Below are 18166 nucleotides of genomic sequence, written 5' to 3'. Positions count from 1 at the left end.
TCTCAAGTCTCACTCCCATGGGAAGACCCAGTTTTTCGTAGACGATGTTCCACAATACCGGACAAAGTATCGATCCTTGTGAAACACCTGCCGAGACGCTCGCTGTATCTAATCCCTCGCTGGTCATATACTGTAGTTGGTGGTTGCGGAAGTAACACTCCACCATCCTACAGATGAATGCTTGAATGCCATCTGGACCCGGAGCTTTATTCAACTGGAGGGACTTAGCAATGTCCGGCAGTTCCTCCAGCGGAATTTGCTCCTCCATCCCAGACATATGGAACCCTTTTTCAACTCATTTCCTCGTGCTGTGGAAACAGCTCGTTGATGATTTCGCGCCGCTTGTTCGGGGACGTTTTCTGTGACGTACTCTCGCTCCGCGTCTTGGCCATCCTGTAAACGTCGCTCCAGGGTTTGTCATTGGTGTCCTCGCAGAGTTGCCTGAAACGTACCTTTTTGCTCGCCTTAATTTCCTTGCAGAGGGCAGACCTCACAACTACTCATTGCCAATGTCTCAAAAAAGAAATAAGGACAGTTCTCTTGGCCGTACATCTGCGAAATATTCGGACACATCTCCGCCTTAGTTGGACCACGAGTGCTTAGCGTGGAACTTATGTTTAGTGCTGTACTGTTCTTCATTATAAATCCTTATCGACAAATAAAAAAAAATGTACGGCTTCGGAATCTAACCCCGACATTTATAGTAACAGTCAAGCACACTACAACAGGACCACGCCTAGATGTTCATCTAGCTGAAACTTAAACTCGAATTGGCTCAACCATCCAACCATCCAGCCAGCCAGTCATCCAAGAAGAAAGCACCTTAAGGCACTTTTTGTGACTTTTAACGTTTGACGTTATGAGTACATTTGATTACTTTCGTACACTTTATGTGACATAAGTCCCTTATAACGTACATATTAGTCACTTTTGAAACTTTCAAGTTCATTAATGAGTACACATAATTCATCACGGGAATATGGCAAAATAAATCACTTCTGTAACTTTCATGTTCATCAATGACTACATAAAATTCATTCAAGGGAATTGAGTAGATGTTTTTCTTTGAAGTCAAAATATAATTTCCAAAGCCTTCATTTAAGTAAATATGGGACTTCTGGTTGCTTGGGATAAGATTCGAACTTGAAAAACTATGGATATTTCTGAATACAAGTTAATATGGTTCTATTTATTATCTTTTCAGATGGCGCCCAACAATACATCACCATCCCTCTTTCTCTGATGTCCACCCTCAAGTCAGCCAGTGAACCCAAAAATGCCAACAACGGAACGGCCAACAACTCAAGCAATGCCAAAGCTTCCAATTCCAGCAATTCCGGGGGCGGCGGCGGGAGATCTTCCTCATCCGGGTCCAATTCCAGCTCCGGCGGGAAGCATCCGTCCCGATCGAGTTCCAAAGAATTTGTCATTAAAACGGAAGCCAATGATTGAATGTTTATATTTTTGCTAGATTTTTAATTTTAATTGCCTTAAGTCTGAGCTTGCACTATAACCAAACTAATGCTTTTCTTTATGCTAATTGCTCCTATCTTATGCCTTTATGTCCGGAATTCGATCAGATTCTTAACATTAAGTTTTCATTTTGGATTGAATGTTTAGCTTTACAGTTATTTCTAAGATTAAGCAAATCAGAAATCAATACATTTATTAGAATGAAATCACTTACTAACACTTTTTGAGCTGCCGCAATCATATTAAAGTAACAGTGAAATGAAAAACTACACATTTGCATAAATTGCTGAAGAAAAGTAATTGATACACTTCTATCCCGGGAAATGTCATAAAAAAAATTAACTGTAAACTATTCACCACTAATTTCTGACGGTCCAAACCAACTTTACTGCGAAAGATTCATCAATAATATTTTTTGTCTTAAATCTAACATTTAAAACGCTTTGAATCTTTCGTTACGCGGCTGAGTACTGTAAAAATCAAACAATAAGATAACATAAAACTCAAAAAGGCATCATTCTATGAAATCTGTTTGAATGATTCGTATTGATAAAACTAAAGCTGCTTTCTGTTTGATGTTATTATTTAAGTTCATATTTCTTTCAAGTTCCAAAAATTGCCCAATTATGTCTAGTGGATCAACAAAATACTATCTTAAAACTATTACATATGCCGAGAAAGATTGATGTTTTTTAGCTTAAGCTAATCCAATAAATAATTTTCGTTTTCTACAAAATAAAAACTAGGTTAAGATTGAACTTGAATATCAATAGTGAATGAGGGCAATGAATTGATAGACAAATTATTGAAGAAACATCTCTGGAGTGAATTTATTTCTTACTGTAATGATAACTTTTAGGTTAATTTTTTTTGTAACGCCCAGTCTATTTTCATTGGTTGAACACATAATAAGCCAAAATATTTATTGAAAATAATATTAATGTAACTCAATTAAAACATATGTTCTCAATAAAATATTTCTGAATGATAAAAAAATAGTTGTTTCATTTCATAGCTTAAGACAGTCTTTTAACTGATTTACATATATACCTGAAAATTTGCTTTAAAATTAATTGTGATTCAGAATAGAGCTACTGCTTTCAGTTATTAGAATAATTGTAGCCCAGCGTTATAAAGAAAATGAATTATACACATGATAACTACACAGTTCAAACAAATCTTATACATTTACATGTTTTAACCTGCAAATAATTTGAATAAATAGCATGACTTAAGCAAATTCCGGAAAGAAAAAAATGCCAATGTAAATTTACATCACCATAACAATGAAACCGTTCTGGCTCATCATTCCTTCTTAATTTTTGAATAGTAATTTTATCAACTTCTAGTCATCAGCCTTACAACCAAACATGTCAATGACAACAAAGTCATTGATAATGTTTAATTTTTCTAGAAATCAACGAGCTCCAGACAGAAACAAAATTTTCTCGGAGCATCAAGTCGAACCTGCTGCTTTTCGGTTGGTCTTTCGGTCTTTGTTTGTGGAACGATTCTGCATGATTTCACGCAAAAATCATGTAAAATAAAAACAAATTTTTTTCAGGACTGCGTTATAATACAGCAAGTTTAATAACACATTTGACCGAATTTTACTTAATTTTTTTTTCTGTGTATGGTCAATTATTTCTGGCACCATTTTTTCCCCATTTCTCATACGGATCCGCTTAAGTTCCAGGAACCGTTTGCATTTTATCGATTTGGTGAGCAATAATAATGATAGCGTGTCCGTCCAGCTAATAGACCATGCGAAGTCGCTGTTATCTGGGTATCTGTTGATATGTACCAACACACGCCATGGCGCGCCACAATCTTTTCGATACCGTGCAAGTTTGCTGATAGTATCGCCCGAAACCTAAATATTGAAGTCGGCAGTCACACGTTATCAAAGCATTACAGAATGCAAATTTCTGGACAAAATATTTTATTTTGTTAAATATGATTCAAAATATTGTCTTCTTTTATTAAAGAAATATTTAAAACAAAAACTTATTCAAACCTAATGTTCTGAGTTCGTCTTGGTACTTCTTCGTACCTGAAAATTATCACATTTTTAAAGGTGATGGAAGTATTAGAAAAACATGAGATATCAAAGAATGAAAGACGGCTTACGAGTAAATATAATGAACTTTTCGAAAAAGGTACAACGGCTCATCGACGGGACTTGAACCCGCAATTTCCGCTTCAGTACACCTGCGCGATAGCCAATTACATCACGGTGAACGTGACAAAATAGGCTCCAGCATGCGTACATGTCGAGCTCCATCAATCGAGTGCTGCTGAACAGTACCGATTTATCAGTATTTATACCGACTTTTGAGCAAATTTTCGACTAAGAATCTGTATATACCGAATACCGATTTTTGGCTAAACAAACCGATTTCATATAGAGTGTCTATTTCCCAAACATTTTCCCGTTCCCGGGAATCGGGAAATTTGATGGCTTGTTTTCCGGGAATTCCCGGGATCTCGGGAAATATTCAAAAACATTTAAAATATATGCACTTCGAATGAAATATAGCTTATCGAACCTATCCTCCATAAATTGTTCGAAATTTACTCTTCATAATGTTTTTTGACTTATTTTTAATCAAATTAATCAAACTGTTTTCAACAATGATAAATGAAAAACGGTCAATCGAACAATAAAATAACCTAAACATGTCAAATTAAGAATTATTTAATGTTATTAGGGGTTATAAAAAAATAATTTATTTGTTTCATTGATCCAACCTTTTTTTTTAAGAAAAGAAATCACCGTGAATTTCTTTTATGTTGCGGCTTTATCGGTGAGGGTTAAAAAGTTGAAATGAAAAACGGATAGAAGATTGGAAGAAAATTCTAAGGTGGTGAAAAGAGCGAAGAGTAAGTATTTGGAATGGAAGCTCGACCACAAACATTTTTTTCCGTTCGGCACATATGCACTCACATGGTGGTCGAACCATCCATAATTAACTGTATCGAAAAATGTAGTGCCTCCTCTATTGGGTACTACTTCCAGTGTTCGGCATTAAAACGCTAATCGCTAATTTGCCTGCTCCGTTTTTATTAAATAATTTTCGTTTTCACTTATTTTTTCACCAAACTTTTGTACTAGCTGATAAACAATCTTCACCATGAGCAATCAGTCAAGAAAGAATGCTGATACATGCCTTTTTCAGGTGTCTGGCGTTAAATCGCTAATCGCTAATAAGTCCGCTACTTTTTTGCTGACAAATTTATTTTCTCATGCGATTTCTGGTGAAGTCACGGATAAACAAACTCCACTAGGGGCAATTATTCGAGCAAGATTGCTGATGAATTTTATTCTCTACAAGGTGATGTAGTTTGTTTATCCGTAAGTTCTCCCAAAATTAAGTTAAAAAATAAATAAGTCAACAAAAATGTAGCGGACTAATTAGCGAATAGCGTTTAAATGCCGACCTCTGAGTCTACTTCTTCAATACAGTTAATTGGTGCGGGACAAAGAATTTAGTATGTGGTCCAGCTTTTACTCCAAATGCTCTTTGCTCTTTTCACCACCTTAGAATTTTCTCCTGATCTTCTATCCGTCTTACATTTGCACTATTTAACCCTCGCCGATTAAGCCGCAACTTAATTTCATAAAATTAATCCAACTTTTTCTCGTTTTGCGGAACGCTTAACATATTTGTAATTCATATTGAAAAAAAAACGATGTCTTCTTCATTTTTAAGTTTTGAAATTCATCTGGTTTTCAAAGCCAGAGGGTGTGCACAAATGTTACAATATGCCTACCTGCTGCGCTATGTTTCATATATTTTTCGAAGAATTGTGGGTTTTCGTTAAGTAAAAACGTTGTGGAAATACATACATAATCTTTTTAAACTTATCTATTTGAATGAAAATATTGCACCAAAAGGCTGCAAAATGTCTACTGCCACAGGAATCGGCATATTCTCAATGACTTTTGTATAACTACATTTTCAAAAAGAACAATAAGAATGGTTCCGGAGGCTATCAGGCTTTTCCAGAGAAACAATTTCATACATTTTGAGAATTGCCGGGAACGAAACTATGATTCCCGGGAATCGGGAATTCTTGAATTTTTCTAACTCCCGGGAAATCCCGGAATGTACACTCTTATTTTATACCGATTTTTGAGATTTTGGTACAAAATATAAGTTTATTTTAGTCAAAGCAAATTTATCGAAAATACAGGGTTTTCTGTTAAATTGAAAACGCTCAAATACTTCCTATAGGGTGTAAGCTAAGTAAGAAACACTTGAAGCTTTTATGTTAAGTGAACGTGTTTCAATATTCGGAATCAGAGAACTGTCAAATTTTTATAAAAAAGGAACATTTTCTTTTAGATTGTCGTATGTTTAAAGATAAGTCCACGAATAAACTGCTAACTATCCTTTTTAATAAAAAAATATTTTTTTCATGGAAATCTGTTGTTTTCTATAGTATTTATAACTGCGCCTAAATAGCCAGCGGAAGTTAATCTAATGAGATTAAATATGTTCGAGATTCTGAAAATTTTAGAAACACAAAAAAATTGTAAAGGACACTTTGTAAGCATCACATCTATATAAAATCTTGTGTTAATTGATAACTTGAAGAAATTTATTGCTTGAGAATATTTCGAGAAACTTCAGGTGTTTTTGAAATACGTGAGAAACCAACAAAAACAGACTTTTGACTTTTTTTTTTTAAACGAACACACACACATAGGATCTCAGTGAAACTTCATATTTCTTTGAAGAGATCTAATTTACTTAACTCTAAGACGTACATCTTCAAGGATACTATGGCTAGCATCTTACAAATGCTAAAACCACCAGACCACGGAAAGAGTACTATATGTGCCGTGATCGGGATTCGATCTCATGGACTCTGGCTTAGAAGACTGGAACGCTATCCTCTAGGCCACGACCGGCGGCTTTCAGACATTTCGAGATTGTAAAGTTTGGACATGATTTTTTTTTTACAAAACAGTAAAAACTGAAACTGTTTTTGGTAAAATGGTACGAAATAAATCGAATAAATAATAGAATGTACCGGAAATTAATGTAAAACAGGGAATTAAGCAAGGAATGTAATACTGCCACAAAAACGCACATGCCACTGACCAAGTTCTTCGGGTGTATTCTGATGGACGATGAAAACAATGTCGAGGCTGACTTCGGGCAAATCCCAGGTAAAAAATTTTACCCATCCAACTCCCTCCAGTTCCGCCTTATTGAGAAATACTGGGCAATCAAGAAGAGAAGACTCAAGGTAAAGGGTATACTTGTCAAAGACATCAATCAGAAAAAAAACCTGGTTGAATAAAAAAGCTAAAAGGATGGACAAAGAAAGTGTGCGCCGCCTAATGAGCTGTGTTACAGGAAAAGTTCGTGAATTCCTTCGAAACCATGACGAATAATTTTATCCGTAGTTTTTCATAAAAGTATAAAGAAAACGCCACATTTGTATAAAAAAGATTGAATTAATAAAAAACTTTAATACGAGCAATTGTTTTTGTTCCAATTCTATCTGAAGCAATCTTCATTAGCGAATTTGGTGGTAACTGACACAAGTGTTTGGATCTAATGGATTGTCCGGTAGATTCTTACTATAAATACGACAAATATTATTTTGACATTTTCAGAACAAACCTATCCTTAGATGCATAAATTTATGACACGTTTATGGGAATTTTGACAACTGCCCTCTTTAAGAAAATACATCCTTTTAAGTTTTGCCTTGCTGTATCTTATTTTTCACCAAACCAATTTTGTAACAAAAATATCAGTTTTGCTTTGTGTTGGAACGAAATAAACAAGTTTTTTTTTTATTTTACGCTTCGGGTTATATTCACCCTAACGGTGTGGAAAGGTTCTATGACCTCTGAGCCTGAAGATATTGCATTTTGAAAAATGTTGACGTTTTGTGAAAAAAGAACTCAATCTTAAAATTTGAGGATTTATATTATTGATCATTGCGAGCCTTTCAGCCAAGCTTGGTGATTTTTATACCCATTTAAGGATAACCGATAAAAGATTTTTTAGGTTAGAAAATACCGATTTAAATGTGGTACCTATTACTGGTGGTGATAGAGAAACAACAGAAAGATCAATCATGGGCAAAGAACATATGTAAGATATGGGATGAAGCAACGATTTGCTTTGAAAACTCAAGGAAGAAGTAAGAGTACTTCACAAAAATAGGCAAAGCAGGCGTAATAGGGTAACGGGCTTATTTTGGACCGGGTACATATTTTTTATCATCTTGCAGCTTTTTTCAAATATTTCTCTCATGAATCATGATCTTCATGAAAGTTTTGAACAAATATAGCTAGAGCTACGTTTCCTGATTCTAATCATATCTAATATTCTTTAAATAAGTTGCTAAGGGAGAGAAAATTGAAAATAAAGTTTCGAATTTTCACAGTTGGGTCGAATAAAGCCCGTTTCAGGTGGACGTGCTATTACTGTAATTAACTTCCAAGAGGTTTTATGCGTATCAGTGATGAATTTAACAACTACAAACATATTAAAAGCTATGATTAAACACTTAAAAACTAATTCGAAGCTCGAAGAAACAAAAAAAACTTGTTTTATTAGTAATTTGGCCCATGTTGAACTTATTTTGGACCACCAACATAACCTGGATATCAAACTTGCTGTTAAATGTTCATGACGCAACAAGACGTTGTACGACGATATGAAAAGAATTATGCACACTTTTTCGCTTATTATAATTAAAATTTGAAATTTTGGAATGATTTTATGTAATCAACTCGCTAAAGCCGAAACCCGCCTTTAGACGGGGTACACTTCAATCGACATAAAACCAATCCAATAATTTTTTTAACTTACTTTTGGTTCACTATGGTTTATACCACCTTATAGTAACAATCCACATTAATGTCAACTGTTTGATAAGCAATTGCCAAAAGCTACAGTTTAAAGAAGCTAAAAAAACATTTAAAAATGGCTTTCAAAGTAACAACCATTCAGGGTTGAACAAATCGGAAAATATGTTACGAGTTTAATTTGAAAACAGTTGAAATATCTCAGTTAATCAGAGCAATTTTAACAAAAAATATATTCAACTAAGGCTATGAGATAGTCTTAATAAGTTTCAAAACTTAGGGAAAAATTGTTGAAATGTGTAAACATTACAAGCAAAAAAGTAGGTACTGTAAATCGGGATAAGATTGGTCACTTTTTTTCAATGTTTTTTAAGTAATTTTTCTGTTTAGGAAAATGTGGCATGTTGCATATTCTTAAAAGCAGTTAAGGACTCCTGTTGGGTGTTGGGGGTCAACGACCTTTTCGTGGGAACCTTACCGTCTGGCTTGATTGCTGATAGCTGGTGCCGACGGTCCTCCATCCAACATCGAAGGGGGGTTGATAGTAGTGATTAGCAAGATGGAGTGTGGCCCTTATGGTTGGCTGCTGCATGCACCTTATTTGTTGGCGGTTTGAGCCATTTGAATTGCCGTCATCGATAGAAAAAGATCACACGCGATTTTTAGTCAAACACACAATTTCAAGCTTAACGTTTACTATAATTTAACTTATCTCTAACATTTAACATTAAGGCAAAGGACGCGACTCGCGTGGCAACAACGGACGGTGACTTAGACTGGACTGACTTGCCAATCGTCTACTACCAGCCAGCCAGCCGGTTGTGGTGAGTTTCGTCTTCGTGGAGAGGATCGCTGGGCTATTGTTCTGCGATCGTGAAAAACTTCTCCCAACGGCCCACCGCACCGACAATGGGGGGGCATTGATGGGCTGCGATCAGTAGCGTACCTAGGAGCGATCACCTTCGTACATCCTCACCCACCCAGAAATAGCTCGATTTCTGAAAAATAAAAAGGAAAATCCTCTTCTTTGGGAAGGGAGGGGGAAGGAATAGGTTGGGATTTTTACACAATGTTTGACTCAACAACAACTTCTCTTTCTGGTTGAACGGGTAACAAACAAAGACGTTCAACTGCTCTGGTTTTATACCCTGTTGCAGTCTTGAGCGTAACGACCCGTACTACCCCATCAATCCCTGGGTGCACTTCGTGAATCCGGCCCATCTTCCAGTGTATTGGTGGAGAATTATCATCACAGATCACCACCAGTTTTCCGACCTCAATCTTTACTGGTTTGTTCCACCTCTTCGTTCTAGCCTGTAGTTGGCAGAGATACTCCTGCTTCCACCGAGTCCATATCTGCTGCAATTTTTGTTGAACAATTTGAGAATTATTCAACCGATTTGTTGCTACATTTCTCAAATCTCGTTCTGGCAGACATTGAAGAGAGGAACCAAGCCAGAAATGCGAAGGAGTTAGCGGCTCGAGATCGTTAGGATCATCTGTTAACTGTGTTATCGGTCGGGAGTTCAGACAACTCTCGACCTGAACCAATAATGTATTCATATCTTCAAATGGTAGTGGCTGATCACCGATCACTCTAAGAATGTGGTGTTTTGCCGAGCGCACAGCTGCTTCCCAGAGTCCACCGAAATGTGGGGCACGGGGAGGGTTCAAATGCCACTGTATCCCCTCATCAGCACAATGTTTTGAAACCTTCTCCTGGTGTTGTTTTGATGTAAACAGTTGGTGGATCTCTTGCAAATAATTTTTTGCTCCAATAAAATTAGTCCCGTTGTCCGAGAAGATATCAGCGATTCGCCCCCACCTCCCAATAAAACGTCGCAGTGCCTGGAGAAAACGATCAGTAGAAAGATCGGAAACCAACTCCAGATGAACTGCCTTGGTTGACAGGCATACAAAAAGAGCAACGTAGGCCTTTGAAGCTGGTTTTCGAGGTCCTGGCCGAACATAGATTGGACCAAAATAATCAACACCGGTTTTTGTAAACGGCCTAGACGCTGTTACTCTTTCTGTAGGTAATTCGCCCATGAACTGCTGGATTGGAGTGGGCTTTGTCTTGAAACATCTCAAGCATTGGTGAACAACATTACGAACTCCACTCCTTCCTCCGAGTGGCCAGAATCGTTGCCTTATTGCGCTGAGCATCAGCTGGGGTCCACCATGGAGCAACTTTTCATGATAATGACGGAACAACAATTTAGTAAAACAGTGCTGAGCTGGGAGAACAAGAGGATGTTTAAAAGTTTCTGGTTCCAAGGAATTTTTAAGTCTTCCACCCAATTTTATGGATTTATTTTCGAGAAAGGGGTTGAACCATCGAAGAGGGGATCGACGCGACACAAAATCACCATTAGAGAGTGCCTTAAGCTCATCATTGAAACATTCTTTCTGAACAAGCCGAACTAAAACGTGTTCAGCTTCTGCTAACTCGACAGTTCTAAGAAATCCAGACGTAACTCCTTGTTCTGACCTTTTTAGCAACCGACACAATCTCATCCAAATGGCAGTGCAACGAATCAACTTTGTGTAGGAGGAGAAGTGCGAGATATACCATCTATTGAATTCTTGCTTCTCTGAACCTGTCGCAGCAATTGTGGAACGCCTTCGTTCGTTTTCTTCGTCCCCTTCAGGGAATGTTCTCGTGGTAATAGGCCAACTATCTGGATAATCCGACAACCAACTTGGACCATTCCACCAAAATTGATTGTTTACTATTTCCTCCGGTGTTATTCCGCGTGATATGAGGTCGGCTGGGTTTTCTTTTCCGGCAACGTGATTCCATTGACAACCTTCCGTTAGAGTTTGGATTTTGCTGACTCGGTTTGCGACAAAAGTGGTCCAAGTAGATGGGATCGATTGAAGCCAACGCAGAACACATGTAGAATCAGTCCAAAAAACTGTTCTCAAACTCGTTTTAACTGACCTTTTTATCTGTTCATTGAGCTCTGTGGCCACAAGGGCCCCGCAGAGTTCAAGCCTGGGGATACTCTGACATTTGAGTGGTGCTACTCGCGATTTTGAAGTGAGCAAGCTGACCTTTACCTGACCGTCCCGATTCTGACTGCGCACGTAGGCACACGCACCATAAGCCTTCTCAGATGCATCAGAAAAGAAGTGTAATTCCACCGAAGTCGGCTGAGGTATGATGACACAACGATTGAGCTTGACTTGATTTAAAAGCGGAAGTTGGCGATTATATTTCTTCCACTGCTCACCCACCATCTGAGGCACCGGCTGATCCCAATTAAGTTTTTCTCCTTTTTCATCTTGCAACGTCCAAAGTAGTTGCATAAAAATCTTCGCACTTGCTATCGTAGCTCCAAGTAGCCCCAAAGGATCAAACAATGCAGCGATAATTGCTAGGATTCGACGTTTGGTTAAAGGCTCGCTATCGTCTAAAGGTTGCAAAGAAAACTGGAAGCTGAATTCATCTGACAAGGGCATCCACGTAAGGCCCAAAGTTTTAACCGATGGATTGAGATCGAGAGGAATTCCTTCCGAGCAAGGAATAGCCAAGTTTTCTTGGGGTATATTGCCTAAGATCTCCAAGCAATTAGACGCGTATTTCCTCAAGCGAAATCCTCCGCTTGACATTAATTCATCCAGTTGACTTCGTAGGGTTCCGGCTTCTGAGGCATCATCTGTTCCTGTGATTACGTCATCCATATACGTATCGTCGAGAACAGCCCTTGCTGCTAGTGGGAAATTGACCTCCTCATCCATAGCGAGTTGTCGAAGCGTGCGTGTGGCCAAAAACGGTGCAGGTTTTGTTCCGTAGGTCACCGTGCAAAGTTCGTAGGTCGAAATCTCATCGGTAGGAGAAGATCTCCATAATATTGACTGGAGAGATTGATCTGATCGGTGGACTTCAATCTGACGAAACATTTTCTCCACATCAGCGACTATCATAAACTGTTTGGTGCGGCAACGTAGGATGATCGATCGTAAATCTTCTTGAACAACCGGACCGACTAGCAAAGAATCGTTAAGGGATATTCCGGAAGATGTTTTACAAGAAGCATCGAACACCACTCTCAGCTTCGTGGTGGTGCTGGCCTCTTTAACCACCGGGTGATGGGGCAAATAACAGCGTCTGACTGATTTCTGACCCATGCTACATTCTGACAAACTTCTGGTATTGTTTACTGACGCATTCACTGACATTTTTCTTACTGACTTATCAACTGACTCATCAACTGACTTCTTAACAGACTCATTCTGAAGCATTCCAACAGACCGTTCTGCTGACTCTTCAACAGACTCATAAGCTGACTCATTAACTGACTCATGAACCTTACGCATATGACCCAAACTGACATATTCTTCCATAAAAGCGATATATTGACTTCTCAGGTTCTCATCTCTGGCTAATCTTCGTTCCGTGGCTAGAAAACGCCGCAATGCGATCTCCTTAGATTCGCCAAGTTGCGCCAAAACGTTTTTATTCTTGGGTAAAGTGACTGTATAACGTCCATTAGGCTGTCGCTGCACCGTCTGGGTAAATAGGGTTTCGCAGCGAGCTTCTTCAGGTGAAAATACGACCGGGGACTCGACCTCCTCTAGGGACCAAAATCGAGTCATCAAGGATTCTAGGGATTCTTCTGCCGAAATGGAATTATTCGCCACGGAGATAGAGGTTCTAGTTTGAGAAATCCCTCCACAAACTACCCATCCAAATACGGAATAGTTCAGTGTTGGTAGCCCAGCCCCAAGATGGATCTTCTTGCCACTATCAAAGTATTCAAAGAAAGCTTCAATACCCAAAACGATGTCAACTTCACCAGAAACTGAAAAGGACGGATCAGCAAGTTCAATACCCTTTGGAATCTTCCATCCCTTGGTGGCTATCGAGGCGACAGGCAAGTTAGCGGTTACCTTTGGCAAAACGAGGAAACTCATCGACCGTTCGAATTCGGAAATGCGTGATCTGACAGATGCTCGAATTCTCTGCTTAACCCTGGTGGATGCTTGCCCGATTCCAATCACCGAAATGTCCACCCTTTCTCTGGGAACCTTCAGGCGTTGGCTCATGCGCTCCGTGAGTAGGTTGCTCTCTGACCCCGAGTCCAAAAGAGCCCGTGCTGGATACCGATTACCGTAATCGTCCTCTAGAACCACCACTGCGGTTGCCAAAAGAATTTGTGCTGAGCACTGTGAAGTATTCGCTGATTTCGTGACCGTTGCTGCTGAGGTAGTAACTTGAGTGGAGCTGGTGTCAGAATCCGCACGCGTTGATTCACCTCTGCGTTGTTCCGAGCTAGTTGATGCTGCCCTTTCGTGGTCAAAGCAGACCAGACTATGATGACGACCCTTGCAATGTCGGCAAGAGTATTTCGACCTGCATTCTACCGCCTTGTGACCCTTGTTGAAACAATTCCGACACAGTTGATTCGTTCGCAATAGCTTTTCCCGATCAGCCACTGCCATGCGCTGAAAACTTGAGCATTGATACAGCGGATGATCTGACGCGCAAGCTACACAACGTTTGCCGAACGTTTGAACCGTATTAAAGCTTCGCCTCACGAATGGTTTTGGTTTAACAGATGATAGTTGCTGCTGTTGAAGTTTTTGCTCAACTGGTTTAGCTGGTAACGATTCCAAAACGCGAACTCGTCTCTGCAGGAATTCCGTCAAGTTTTTTATCAAATCTTGGTCCTCATTTGCCGAAAATTCTTCCCATCCTCTGCGTGTCACTGGATCGAGACGCGAGGAGAGAATCTGAACCAATAGCAGATCCTTATAATCTACCGGTTGTACGATTTGATCCAAGGTCTGCACAATTCTTTCGAAACCTTCTAAAAGAACGTGCAAATCTGTGACGGATTCCTTGGTGAGTGTTGGCAGTTGGAACAGGGCTTGAACCTGTCTTTTCCGAAGTTGTTTGTTGTTATTATAGCGCTTTACTAACAAATCCCAAGCGATTTGATAGTTTGCTTGAGTAATTTTCAAAGGGTCAATAAGGGCTTTCGGTTCACCTTGCAAGCAGCCCTTTAAATAGTGGAACTTTTCCACTTCAGGTAAGTCGGGTTTCCAATGAATCAACGAAGTATAAAGATCCCTAAAGCTTAACCATTCTTCAATGTCACCATTGAAGGTCTGCAACTTGATCTGAGGAAGTCGAACATGATCAAGTGTGGATTGTGATAAGCTTTCGTTGGCCCGTGAAGTTTGATCATTTTCCGGAACCCTCCTTCTCTCTTTAATTCGTTCCATCAAAAACGATTTTGCATGGTAATATTGCTCACTGTAAAGTAGCCTATCTTTTTCGCAGGTATTCTCAAATTCATCAAAGTCTTCGTGCGATTGAATGTCAACTAACGCATCGTTAAACCGTTCCCATAAATTGTCTAACTCCTCCAGGCGAATTTCAATTTCAGAAGTAGAACATTCTTCTTGAAAATTATCGACAAAACGCCAAATGTCTCCCGCCGATATTTGAATCTGTCTAAATTTAACGTTCAATAGTTTTAAGGACGGCGCAGCAGCAGTTGCTGCAGCTGCAGAAGTCACCTTCTTTGTGACAGGCATAATTGATCAAAATCTACAAAATTCCAACAAAAACTGAAAAACACAAATTTACTGACGGTAATCCAGCCCAAAGCTGATTAATCTCTGACACAATCCGACAATTCAATAGCTTATAATTTTTACAATCAGCCAAAAGCTGATAAATCTCTGACTCAAACTGACAATTCAATCACATATAATTTTATTACAATCAGCTCAAAACTGATAAAATCGCTGACACAATCTCAAAATTCATATGAAACCAATCTGACACAAACAGACTCAAAACTGGCCGGATTCACTTTCAGCACCAAAATACGACAACGTTGACCGAGCGTGATAAATTTTCAAATGTGTATTTGTGTTTCGCATAAGCATTCCATAATCCTACAAAAAATTCAAATAATTGTGATACCGTTTTCAATATCCATTAAACAAGTCCAAAATCACAATATAGCACTTCACAGCTTCACTGTGGTATAAACGACAAGATTTAGAGTCCAAAATACAATGCAATTTTCCAATCGCGGTTCCAATCATGAACCAACAGACACAAACTGACCAAACTTGCAAGCGTTCAAAAGAACTCACAACAGAATCCCCGGGCAAACGCACCAGGAAGCAACCCAAACAATTCGTCAGACAAAAAAAAAACTTCGAGTCATGGACCTCTTGTCCTATGACGCCAGGGCTCAGGTAATAGTGTTTGGGTTGAAGAGGATTAATTACCGTTAGAATTATATTTTTTCCAAAAGAAAATAAATATTTTTCCCGATTTCATTTAACTTACGTAAATTTCAAATCGCTTGATAACGCAGGTTGAGCACCACTGACATCGAACCAATATGTGTTGATCGTCAAACCAGCAATCGGGTAGCGAAACCTTTCGCCTCGTCTGAGCTGCAGTCGATGATGATGGTGACGATGATGTTCCAATCACCGTCCGTGATCTGGAAACCTAAAGGCCCACAGCGATGTTCCAATCGCCGCCAATCGTTGCAGCTTACCAACGGATAGTCCAGGGAGATTGTTTCCGAGTCTAAGGCACCGAGGTCCAAACCAACGACCAAATTCGTTGGCACCTGAGTTGTGGCTCGTAATCACCGGTCGCTGCGTTGATGTGTGTTGTTTAAACTTGCCAGCCTCCAGCAAGTTGATTGCAGATGAATCCAAAAAGTCGAGCCAAGCCAAGCCAAGAGACAATGGCGCGCATGCAGGAGTGTATTGTTGGCTTAATTTCAATGGCGAATTAAGCTTGGGCTCGGCGGCTTGGTTGTAATGGCGATCCCGCGAAGAAAATGGTTCCTTGTACCGTTCCAGGTGACTTCCAAAATGGTCCGAAAAATCCGGTCGAAGTGGCCAAAATGTTGGGTGTTGGGGGTCAACGACCTTTTCGTGGGAACCTTACCGTCTGGCTTGATTGCTGATAGCTGGTGCCGACGGTCCTCCATCCAACATCGAAGGGGGGTTGATAGTAGTGATTAGCAAGATGGAGTGTGGCCCTTATGGTTGGCTGCTGCATGCACCTTATTTGTTGGCGGTTTGAGCCATTTGAATTGCCGTCATCGATAGAAAAAGATCACACGCGATTTTTAGTCAAACACACAATTTCAAGCTTAACGTTTACTATAATTTAACTTATCTCTAACATTTAACATTAAGGCAAAGGACGCGACTCGCGTGGCAACAACGGACGGTGACTTAGACTGGACTGACTTGCCAATCGTCTACTACCAGCCAGCCAGCCGGTTGTGGTGAGTTTCGTCTTCGTGGAGAGGATCGCTGGGCTATTGTTCTGCGATCGTGAAAAACTTCTCCCAACGGCCCACCGCACCGACAATGGGGGGGCATTGATGGGCTGCGATCAGTAGCGTACCTAGGAGCGATCACCTTCGTACGTAAAACGTAAAACATGGTTGCAGAAATTTATTAGAATACTAGAAATTTGATTTAAAAATCGATTTCGTCTTTGTTAAGAATTCGATGCTTTGGGATAACATTGATCAGCCTCTATTTTTATTTACGGTTTTTACAAGTTTTCTTGATTATAAAGGGTACAAAACACTTTCAAAATATTTATCAAGAAACAACCAAATTTATCACAACACTTTCGGTGGCTCAAAGATATTAAATTTGTAACTTTTGGTCCAGTGAAATCTAAGATACACAATGCTGAGTTTCGGTGTTTCTTGGTTTAGATTTCTTCGCGGTCCAAAAAAAAAACAAAATCGCGGCACTCAATGCGTTAAGGCCGAACAACAATTAAATAGAATCGAAAGATCGACAATGATGCTGCATAAATTAGGGGCTACATTTTTTAACATATAAAATTTGAACTACAAAAAAATATAAATTTGGCCTTCGTTCAATTACCTAGGCCTTCCCAATCTTCCTCATTTATTATTTCCTTCAAACATTACCATTTGATAAGGATTCTAACCATTTGGCTTAGACTGGCTTAATCATGGAAAACGTCCCTATTTTTTTAATTTCAAAAATTTACCTCAAAATACAACAAAAATTACACCAAAACTATATATTAGAGATGTACCGAATAGTGGTATTCGGCGAACGGCCGAATACCGAATATTAACCTTTTCAACTATTCGGCCAAACGAATATTCGGCCGAATATTCGGTCGAATGTTATATTGAGTTTTTAATGAAAAAAACTTAAGCGATTATTTCAATGCTTTCTATTTCTTCCATATTAATGCCCCTCATGTTTTTAGTCGATTATTTTCAACCAGATGATATTATCGCATGATGTATTAGAAGATATTTTTTAAGTAGGGGTCTTTCTGATTTTTAAAATGTCTCCAATAATTGAAAAGACATCAGATGACTAGTAGCTTCTAGGGCTTTTATCACCAAAGAGATTGCGTTCCTATGAAATCTGGGATAAAACATGTCGAAACAGATGCCAAGCTATTTTAAATTGCTTTTATGATATTGAATTAGATGAAGATCGAACTTGAGCAAGATATCTTCAAAATAGTTGAAAAAATAGACGATCTTTAACCTTAAGCATACCATACTTTCAACCACACGTATCCACATGGTCAGGCATTCAAGACGATTCGTGAAAAATAAAGTAAAAAGGTTAAAATTTACGTATATTTTGAAATTTTTGAAAAATCGTTATTGAACACAAAATCTTAAAAATTTCAAAGTGGAATTTGATTTTTTTATTTGATTTAGCAAATAATCTGCATAAACCCGGGCAAAACTCGGGAAATTTTAAACAATATCTGGACATTCCGGCCAGATTTAACTAACCTAGATTCTTCACTGAATTTATGGGCAAGCTTGAATACATCCAGAAAAT

General features: G+C 38.9%; 2 protein-coding genes across 2 annotated transcripts in view; one reads left to right on the top strand and one right to left on the bottom strand.

Moving 5' to 3' along the window:
• LOC129748268 (serum response factor homolog A-like) overlaps nucleotides 1–2425 on the top strand; it is an 82664-nt gene extending 80239 nt beyond the window's left edge. The window contains exon 3 of the mRNA XM_055742807.1: nucleotides 1205–2425. Coding sequence (XP_055598782.1) covers nucleotides 1205–1452 — 248 coding nt within the window. The 3' untranslated portion in view covers nucleotides 1453–2425. The remainder of the gene's footprint in view (nucleotides 1–1204) is intronic.
• Nucleotides 2426–10769: 8344 nt separating this feature from the next.
• LOC129742996 (uncharacterized) lies at nucleotides 10770–16753 on the bottom strand. Its single transcript, XM_055734940.1, has 5 exons — nucleotides 16560–16753; nucleotides 16248–16365; nucleotides 15703–15921; nucleotides 10912–14440; nucleotides 10770–10852 (listed from the first exon to the last, which is right to left on the bottom strand). Exons 1-5 carry the CDS (start codon nucleotides 16751–16753, stop codon nucleotides 10770–10772), a joined length of 4143 nt encoding a protein of 1380 aa, XP_055590915.1.
• Between the last annotated feature and the right edge of the window lie 1413 nt (nucleotides 16754–18166).

The sequence above is a fragment of the Uranotaenia lowii genome, chromosome 2 (genome assembly GCF_029784155.1).
Source record: "Uranotaenia lowii strain MFRU-FL chromosome 2, ASM2978415v1, whole genome shotgun sequence".
In the NCBI taxonomy this organism is placed as follows: Eukaryota; Metazoa; Arthropoda; class Insecta; order Diptera; family Culicidae; genus Uranotaenia; species Uranotaenia lowii.
This window is presented reverse-complemented; position numbering and strand designations above follow the sequence as displayed.